General features: G+C 22.8%; 2 protein-coding genes across 2 annotated transcripts in view; one reads left to right on the forward strand and one right to left on the reverse strand.

The window, feature by feature from the left end:
* PRSY57_1228000 (hypothetical protein) overlaps window positions 1-668 on the forward strand; it is a gene marked incomplete at both ends in the record, with an annotated part of 3,539 nt that extends 2,871 nt beyond the window's left edge. The window contains 2 exons of the mRNA XM_012908701.2: window positions 1-301; window positions 451-668. The exon at window positions 1-301 is cut by the window's left edge and continues 2,871 nt beyond it. Coding sequence (XP_012764155.2) covers window positions 1-301; window positions 451-668 — 519 coding nt within the window. The remainder of the gene's footprint in view (window positions 302-450) is intronic.
* Window positions 669-1,067: 399 nt separating this feature from the next.
* On the reverse strand, window positions 1,068-10,787 carry PRSY57_1228100 (hypothetical protein; the record flags this gene model as incomplete). The annotated part of the gene is made up of 1 exon (XM_012908702.2): window positions 1,068-10,787. The coding sequence occupies one exon, from the start codon at window positions 10,785-10,787 to the stop codon at window positions 1,068-1,070; it is 9,720 nt and encodes a 3,239-aa protein (XP_012764156.2).
* Window positions 10,788-10,942: the final 155 nt, after the last annotated feature.

A 10,942-nucleotide genomic window follows, 5' to 3' on the forward strand; every position in this document is an offset into this window, starting at 1 on the left:
TTTTATGATAAACAAAATAATGCATTATTATTTGGAACTGGTATTGATAAAACATTTTCTTGGAATAAAAAAGTGGATAATAAAATAATGAAAAGAGCATTAATAAATATGGAGATAGCTCTCGAAAAAATAAGGAAAGGAAGTTCAGTTATACATGAGGATGATATAACTATTCATAATGAAACTGAAAGAATTCAGAAAGAATATACTGACCCTTATACATCTTTTAAAAAAAGATTTACGTCTGTGCATAATCATCTTCAGACATCAGATGGGTACAAGGATATGAAGCCTCCCCCTGGTATTTTCAAACATGTGGAAAAATTATATATATAGATTAATTAATATATAAATATAAAAAAAAAAAAAAAATATATATATATATATATATATTATATCCATATGTATATTTTCTTTCCATATGTATATTTTCTTTCCATATTTTTGTAGGACTGGAATATCTAAATCCGCTCATTTGGGATAAGACACCAGATGAACACAAAAAGTTAATCCTAGATACAGACAAAGTTCAAGAGATCCATTCAAAATTTCTTAAAAAACTTGAACTATATAAAGTATCGATAGACGATGATCCTTTTATTCAAAAGGTTCCTTCAGAAAGTGATCTTTTAAATCATTCAGATAAGGTTAATATTGAAATTTTATAAAATGTGTAAACAAGTGTACACTTTTTTAAAGTTCCTTTATTAATTTTTTTTTTGTTAAATTTTTATGTTCATTATATGCGCACATACATACATATAAATATAATAAATATAAATAAATAAATATATATATATATATATATATATATATATATGTGTATATTTATTTATTTTTTTTTTTTTGTAAATTAAAAAAATAAAAAAAATAAAAATTTTAACATACATATAATTTTGTACATTTATATTTGAAGGGTAACTTCCTTTTTAGTAAAAATTTTTTTTTCCCTGACATCATTTTTTTTATTTTTATTTTTTTATTTTTATTTTTTTATTTTTATTTTTTTTATTTTTTTTATTTTTATTTTTTTTATTTTTATTGTTTTTTTTATTTTTATTAATTTTTTATAAACATAACTTGTGGAAATGATTGTGGAATATTTTTTGAATATAAAAAATAGCATTTTGCATTTCCTTGATAAATTTTAAAAATGAGTAATACATTTTCTTGGTTTCTTTTCTACATAAGAGTATATATAAGGGTACAAGAAAATTATAATAAGCAAATAAGACTATAAAGAAAAAATGCACATTCATAGATAATAATGAATTTGTATCACTCCAATAAGGTGCTTGAATATTCTGAAAATAAATATCAAAGTTTGAGAAATATTTTTGGCAATGATTTAATGTTGTATGAATAAAATATAAGAAGGTTTGATGAATTCTTGATATATCTAAATATTCTACTAAGAATTTAAAATAAATATATAAATAATTTAAAAATGCTTTTTTATTCATTATATATATACTATATTTCATTTGTAGTTCTAAATATTTTATTGTTTTTACATAAACATTTTCTTTAGATAATTTATTTGTTTTTATATCTGTATCTTGTTTATTCCAGGTTTGTAAGCAATTAAAAATATCTGGGAAATTTTTATATACAAATTTATTAAATACTGTAAAAGGACGTGGAACATTATCATCATCAACATATGGTTTGTCTTTTAAAGACAAATTCTTCATTTTATTATTATGTCCCTTCTTTTTAATTTGTTCTTTACTATTATTATTTTTTTTATTATTTGATGAACTCTCCTTTTTCTTTCCCTTTCTTTTTCCTTTTCTACCATCTCTTTCTTCACTTTTGTTTTTTTCCTTCTTCACTTGGATTCCTAAGGTAGAGTTGTTACAAACGGGAGGAATAGGATGTGATACATCAAGTGGCATATCAAGTGGCATATCAGGGGACATATCAGGCGACACATCTTGTGACATATCAGGAGACATATCAGGCGACACATCTTGTGACATATCAGGGGACACATCTTGTGACATATCAAGTGACACATCTTGTGACATATCAACAGACGTATCAGACAAAAAATTCGATGATGCTATATCATGGAACTCTTCAGATTCCTCATCAGATTCCAAATTACAAGATTGTGCTGTTAATATATCAGATGTAATATCATTCGATGATGAATATGATGAACTAAAAAAATCATTGTGATCATTTTGATTTATTAAAGAGTTGGATTGTGTTCCTGTTAAAAAGGATGAAGACAATGTTGCTGGTAATGAATTTGTTCTTATTAATTTAGGACGTATGAATGATGGGTTTAGATTATTTGGTTCATATTCATTATAAGAAACCTGATTATATATATCTTGTATTTTATTATGATCTTCTAAATGTATACTATATATATTATCATCTTCCTTAAGTGTTTCATTATTTAATTTCTTTGAAACATTATAATAGTTCTTCATAAAATAGGAAGCTTTATTTTTTTCTTTTTCCTTTTCTTCGGTATTATAAAAATGTTGTGTATCATCTATGATTTGTACACTATCTACGTTTTCTTTATTTATTTTATAGTTCATGTTATGTTCATTACGTTCTCGTAGTTGAACGTTATTTTTATTATCTTTGTTATCTTTGTTATCTTTGTTATCTTTGTTTACTTCATCAGCATGTTCACGTTCAAGATAATCTTGAAAATAATCTTCTTTATTATTTTTAATTTTTTTTATTTTTCTTTCAGATAATAATAATTTTTTCAAATCGAAATTATATATGTTAAAAAAGTTTCCATAAGTAAAAACATTTCTCATCCCTCTTTTTTGTATTTGTTGTAAATTGTCAAATAAATGAATATTCTTACCATATAAATAATGTTCCTTATCTAAATGTCTGCTAAATATCAACTGATTACATTCTTTATTCATCTTTTCTTTCTCATAAAGTAAATCATCAACAAAAGGAGAATTTAATTTTGCATCTTTGTAACCTCTCCACCTTAACGTTCTTCGTCTCTCATGATGTTTATGATAATGATGATCATCATGTGAATATATATGTTTTTCTATATCGGAATGGCACTGCTCATAGATATTATCATCACATGTATTATCATCATAAATATTATCACCACACATATTACCACCACACATATTACCACCACACATATTATCACCACACATATTACCACCACACATATTATCACCACACATATTATCACCACACATATTATCACCACACATATTATCACCACACATATTATCACCACACATATTATCACCAAGGTAATCTTCTTCGGTGTCGTCTTTTCCATGTCGTAAATCAATATCGCAATATAAAGACTTGTCATAATAAATATTATCCAGACGTGATATAAGGGTTATACCATTATTCTGAGATATATGTTCATTCAATTCAATAAAACGTTCATCCTTATCTTTTATCATTAGATTTCTTCTTATTAAGTATATATGTCCATTTTTTAAAAAAATATATATACACATGTAACTATAAAAAAAGGATTTTTTCCTATATATAAAATCATATATTAAATCATATCCATGTATATTTTTATTAAAATATTCATTTATATAACTTTTTTTTCCTAATGCTACATTTTTTGTTTTCATTTTTTTGTTTCGTTTTTCATTATTAATCAAATTTATATCAGCACCACTTTTAGATATGGGCATACGTCTTAATATATGAAATTGATTCATATCGTTACAACATGATGGCCTTAAAGAATTTTTCATATTTATATAATTCTTAGTACCAATTAAAGGTGCGTAAGGTTTTAATTGTGTATATTTTTTATTATATATTTTCTTATTCATTTTGGTTTTTAATAATGAATTGGAAGGACTATAATTATTATTATTAAATATATTTTTTTTATTTATATATTTTTTAATGTTATAACTTTTGCGACGACTACACTTATTATTACTGTCATTATTATTGTCATAATTATTGTCATTATTATTATTATTATTATTACCATTTGTAATATATTTTTTTTTTTTATTATTATTATTTAAAAATGTAATTTGATTTAATCCCAAGTTATTATAATCATTAAAAGAATGTACATTCATATTATTTAATAATATACGATTTTCATTTTGATTATTATAAAATGTTATATATTTTATTAATTTTTTAATTTCTTTAATATTTGGTTTATTTTTTATTACATCATTTTTTTTTTTTTTTTTTTTGTTTTTCTTATCATCTATAAAACTAATATGATTGTTTTTCTTTATATTATTTCCAGTTTGATCATTTTCTAATTTAGTTTTTATATGTGTTTTTTTTTTTGGAAGTAAAAATTGATTCTTATAATTTCTTAAATATGATTTTTGCTTCTTTCCTATAGATATATTGTTTTCTAACTTTTCAATAATACTCATATTTATACATTCAACACTTGTATTTAATTCCGATATACTAAAAGAATATAATAATGTTATAATACTATAATTATAAAATTGATATATATAATATAAACCATTTATATTATATATATAAAAAAATATATACATATTATTATTATCTAAATAAAATGTTTTTATTATATTTATTCCACACACATTTTCTAAAGGTATCAGGAAATTATCTAATAATAATTTGCTCTCTAAATTATATATACTTAATAATGATGTATCACATGTATTATTATTTGTTATTATATATATATAATAATTGTCAAAGATATAATTAATCATTCTCCCTAATAACTCATCTTGCCATAATATATTATAATCATTATATATATGGTTATTTTGGGTTATTTTTCCTTTTTCTTTTTCTTTTTTTTTTTTTTTTATTAAAGCATTTTCATGTAAACAAGATATACGACAATTTTCATATCTATTGTCTAGAATGAATATTTTATCCATAATTTTTTTATAATGTACATTTTCTATATTATTACAATTATCCTTTTCTTTTTTTATCATCTTTTCATTCGTATTTTTTATATTATAATTATCATCTTTTTCTTTATTATTATTATTATTATTATTATTTTTATTTTTATTTTTATTTTTTTTTTTTTTTTTCATCTCATTCTTCTTATGTTTCTTTATATCACGCATTTCTTCACAAGTGTCTAACTTATTATTTTTATTCAACATTTCAACATTATAATTAGAACGACTTTGCATTATATAATTCTTATTATTTTGTAAAGTATCATTATACATATTATCCTGTTGTATTATATTATCATGTAACATAACCTCATCAATTTCATAAACATTTGAAGCATATTTTCTTTTTTTCATATTATATGGATGATCATATTGATTCAAATCATGTTCCTCTTCATTATTTTCTTCTCGTTCATAATATTTTTTATATATATCATGTACCTGCGCCTTTTCATTCTCCATATATCTTTGCCTAATCACCATACTTCTCCTTTCATAGGTATCATCTTTTTTGTTCAATTCTATATTATAAACATTTCTTGATTCTTTAAAATTCTCCATAAAGTCATCATTATTTTCTATACATGGACTTCCAAGCACTTCCTTTCTGTTGTAATTTATATCATAATGTTCTCCTTTATCATAAGAATATGTATTCATAGAATCATGTTTCCATTTTTTACAATATCCTTCTTCTTGCTTTACCAATCTATTCATATTTTCTTCGTTGGAAAACATTCTTTTCTTTTGATTTTTCATTTTGTTATTTTCAACGTTATGCCCATAAGACATATAATGAGCATCAACATGTTCTTCATCATTTTTTAATTTTTTATCACCGACATGTACTTCTTCCTGTTCAAATTCATCAGTTTCCTTTTTCTTCATATGAACATTTTTATCTCCATATTTCTTGTTGTCAGAGGAACGCATGTTATCATATGTTTGATGACTTTCCATATGTAACAAATCCATATGATCATTTTTATTAAGCATGTCATTATTTTCAACATTCGAATGGAAAATGGATATATTATTCATATTTTTATTTTTGTTTTTATTATTAATTTCATTTGATGAAAAAAAAGCATCATTCTTCTTCTTATTATTATTTATGTTATTTTTATTATGTTTCTTATTATCATTTGTATTATCTAAACTTTTTCTCTTGGATTGTTTTTTTTGCATATTATTAGAACCCGTTTTTTCTCCATCATTTGAAGCATCATGTTTTTCTTTAGAAAGAAACATATCTTCATTAGGTTCAAAAGTATTGAATATTGTAAATTGTGGATTGAAATTTTCCCATTCCATATCTGAATTATCAGCATTATTATTTTTTTTTTTTGTTGTTGTTGTGCTTTTCTTTTTATTTTTCTCTTCCTTTTTTTCATTCTTTGAAAATGTTCCTTTATCCCCATCTGACTGTACATTAGATTCTGCATTAGAATACGCAATAGATTCTACATTAGAATGTACGCCAGATTCTGCATTTGAATATACATTAGATTCGATACCACACTCGGCATTACAATACGTATTAGAATTTATATTTATGGATTTATTTTTATCTTTCCTCACAGAAGAATTAGCATCTATAATAGATGTTTTATTTAAAGTTTTTGTTAAATCATTAGGATCATTTATATTTTCAAAAGTAGATTTATCTTTAAATGGAGTTTTTATTTCTTCATTAATTTGTTCGCTATCCATTTCTTTATTTTGTTCATTAATTTGTTCGCTATCCATTTCTTTATTTTGTTCATTAATTTGTTCCTTGTTCATTTCTTTATTTTGTTCATTGTTCATTTCTTTATTTACATTTTTCATATCCCTTTTTGTATCCTTCCTTCTATCGTGGATTCCATTAGTTTTACTATCCCTCTTTTTATCATTTGTATTACTACCTTTACTATCTCTTTTTTTTTCATTAGTATCCTTTTGTTTACTCTCTCCTCTCTTTTTGTCTACTGAATCCTTTGCTTTACTATCTCTCTTCATTTCATTAACATCCTTTGATTTACTATCCCTTTTTTTGTAATTGGTATCCTTTGGTTTATCCTTTTTTTCACTTGAATCTGTCTTTTTATTTACTTTTTTTTTCTCTCCACCTTTATCTTTACTCAAATCAACAACGTTAGTTACATTTAAAGTCTGTTCAATATTAAATAAGGCAAATCCATGATTATTCCTTTTATTAATATCATCATACTTACAAAAGGGTTGTGTAACTATTGGAATGGTAGATTCATACATATCTTTATTATTTTCCTTATTATAATTATTTCTTATTATGTCTAGAATTCTTAAATTAACTTGATTATTGGTTGAATCTAACGTGTCATATTCCCTTAAATAATTTGTAAAACTCTCAAAATAATAATCATCATCTTTAAAATTATTATTGAGATTATTCATATTATTAAGATTATTCATATTATTAGGATTATTCGTATTATTAAGATTATTCATATTATTAAGATTATTCATATTATTAGGATTATTCATATTATTAGGATTATTCATATTATTAGGATTATTCATATTATTAAGATTATTCATATTACTCAAATTATTGTTGTTACCTGGAGTGTTATTATTACTAGGAATTTTTTTTTTTTCAATACTTGCTTGCGCAACATTTTTTATACGATCTCCTCTAACCATTTCATTATTTGACATGTCGTTCATATTTTTTAAAGTATACAATTCATTATTTGTTTCTGTTTTTTTCTTCGAGTTTTTATTTGTTTTTCCATCCTTAAAAATTTTACTATTACTACAATTATTATTATTATTATCATTATTATTGTTGCTGCTGATGTTGTTACTGTTTATGGTACTTTTGTTCATATTACTATTTATTATATTCGTAACATTTGAAATGATCGGTTTACTTATTTTTTTACTTTTCACCGATTTTGTTTTTTTTTCTGTATTAGGGTCATCGTCTATACTATTATCGTTACTAAGGCTATTTCTTTTTTCCCCTTTAGATATAGCATTTTTCTTTTTCTTTTTTTTATCATCATCATTATTATTATTATTGTTGTTGTTCTTATTATTGTTATTATTATTATTATTATTATTATTATTATTGTTATTATTATTATTATTATTGTTATTATTATTATTATTATTATTATTATTATTGTTATTATTATTATTGTTGTTGTTGTTCCCACCTCCACCGGTGTTACTATTATTTTTATTATTATTATTGTTATTATTATTGTTATTATTATCATTATTGTTATTATTATCATTATTATTATTATCATTATTATTGTTGTTATCATTATTATCATTATTTCTATTGTGCGAATCCCCAGAATCGTTCGGGGAGTCATTACGAGATGCCTCGTCCTTATGAACACGACATAAGTTATTACTATTACCCTGAGAAATAATGTCCGTAGAAGTTAATATAGGTAAAGTCTTATGGAACACTGTATATACATCAGAATAAATAAGAATTTCAAAAGATTTTATAAATCTTTCTATAACTTTCATAAATATATAGAGTAATATATTTACAATAGATGAAAATTTTATATGACACCATTGGTTATCATAAAGGTTACATTTGTTCTTATAATTACTTTTGCATGAATATTGTTTTCTCTCATCTAATAATTTGGAGAGAGAATCTTTTGTTGTTAATTGTTTACAGAATGAGTAAACAGAACAATTTAAAATGTGAATAACATCTGGTGTTTTATTATTATTATTATTATTATTATTATGTTTAATATTATATTTATTATTATTATTATTGTTATTATTATTATTGTTGTTGTTGTTATTATGTTCAATTATATTACCATATTCATCATATAAATATTTAATTTTGGGTGTTATTCTATTCTTAACTTTTTTATCTACATGTTGATAATTATCTTTTATTTGTTTTGGTTTTACAACCTTGAATTCTATTTCTTTTTCAATCATATCATAATTAGGACCTATATTACTTATATCTATTTTAATATTATAATAAAATGGTTTTAATCGTAATTTAAAAACGTCTAATTGTATTATATATACAGATCCATTAGAAGCTCCGATAACTAATTGATCATATTTTTCTGACCAACTTAAATCCACAGCACATGTCTGTTCTTCTAAAAGATTCTGAATAATTAAAAAACAACGTGCATATTTATTCATTTTCTTTTTTCTTTTTAATATCGATTTTTTTTTTTCCACTGAATATTTATTAAAATTTTTTTTGCCCTCACTTAAACAAATCACACTGTTCTTATAATTCATGGTGTTCACACTGTTCATGGTGTTTACACTGTTCATATTGTTCACATTATTCACATTGTTCACATTATTCACATTGTTCACATTATTCACATTGTTCACATTATTCACACTGCTCTTATTATTAATATCTTTCATATGAGATGTCGATTTTCTCTTCAATCTCTTCAAAAAGATTTTCCAAAACGATATAACCCCGTTATCACTACATTGACAATACAAACTGTATAATTTTTTTTTTTGAACATCGATAAATACCTTCTGTCCTATTTTGGCTAGTCGTATACAACTTCCATGTCCATCCATAAATATTCTATTTCTATTAATTTTTTCGTTATTTTTAATTTTTAATAAGATTCCACAATTGCGTCCATTATTAGGAATATGAGTAATGCTAGCATATTTACCAAATGTATCAAAGTAAATATGACGAATAGTAGGAGTATCTATATTTTTATATTTTTTATTCATATTTTCTTCATATATATAATGAAAATATTCTCTTGTTAATGGTTGTGTAGAAGTTACAAAATCATTATGTATACTTCTTTTCTTGTCATGTGTATAATGAGACATATTGATATTGTTGATATGGTTCATATTGTTGATATGGTTCATATTGTTGATATGGTTCATATTGTTGATATGGTTCACATTGTTGATATGGTTCACATTGTTGATATGGCTCACATTGTTGATATGGCTCACATTGTTGATATTATTCATTCCATTTATTATAAAATCCTCATTTATATTTGTTTTTATATTTTTCTCATAAAAATTACCACAATAATTTTTCGTATCTCCAGATATATTAATTTTTTTCCATAAACATGTAATATTATCACTACTCTGTGCTATGATTGAATTATTACTAGGATGAAAGCATACGCCTTTAATATTTTCGGTAGTACCATTAACAAATAATTTGTGTACAATAATAGATCTTCTCAAATTAAATATATAAACAACACCTTTCGATACACCACACACAACATGTTCATTATCTCTAGACCATGACAGATCAAAGATTTCTCCACTTTCAGGTATCTTTACACATTTTGTCATTTTCCATTCTTCTTTATTTCCTATGGATGAATAGGTACTAATCATATTATTATTATTAATATTATTCATATTATTCATATTATTATTATTAATATTATTCATATTATTCATATTATTATTATTGTTATTATTATTATTATTATTCAGATTATTCATATTATTCAGATTATTCATATTATTATTATTCATATTATTATTATTATTTTCATTATTTTTTTTTATTTCATCCATAATTTTTTTTTTATTCAAATCCAATTCGTAACATACTAATGTACCTCCACTATCACAGCTAGCCAAAAAGAGACCATTGAAACTCCAACGTATCGTATTAATATAAACAAGTTTATGATCATTACTTACAAATAATAATTCAATATTTATTTTATTATTCCTTAAACATTTATCTTTTAAAGGAATATGATATATTTTTATTTGGTGTAAGCTAGAAATAGCTAATCTATTCATATCACTATGAGCCTGGAAATCTAAGCTCGTGATCTTCTCATTTTCAGAGTTCAAATTTAACTTCTCAATATACATTTTTTAAAAGCACATACATACATATATACATATATATATATATATATATATAAAATGTACATATGTATAATACTATTTATACATTTAATGTATATTTTTATAAACGAACGTAAGGAAAAAAAAAAAAAAAAAAAAAAAAAAAAAAAAAAAAAAAA

The sequence above is a fragment of the Plasmodium reichenowi genome, chromosome 12 (assembly GCF_001601855.1).
Source record: "Plasmodium reichenowi strain SY57 chromosome 12, whole genome shotgun sequence".
Classification (NCBI taxonomy): Eukaryota; Apicomplexa; class Aconoidasida; order Haemosporida; family Plasmodiidae; genus Plasmodium; species Plasmodium reichenowi.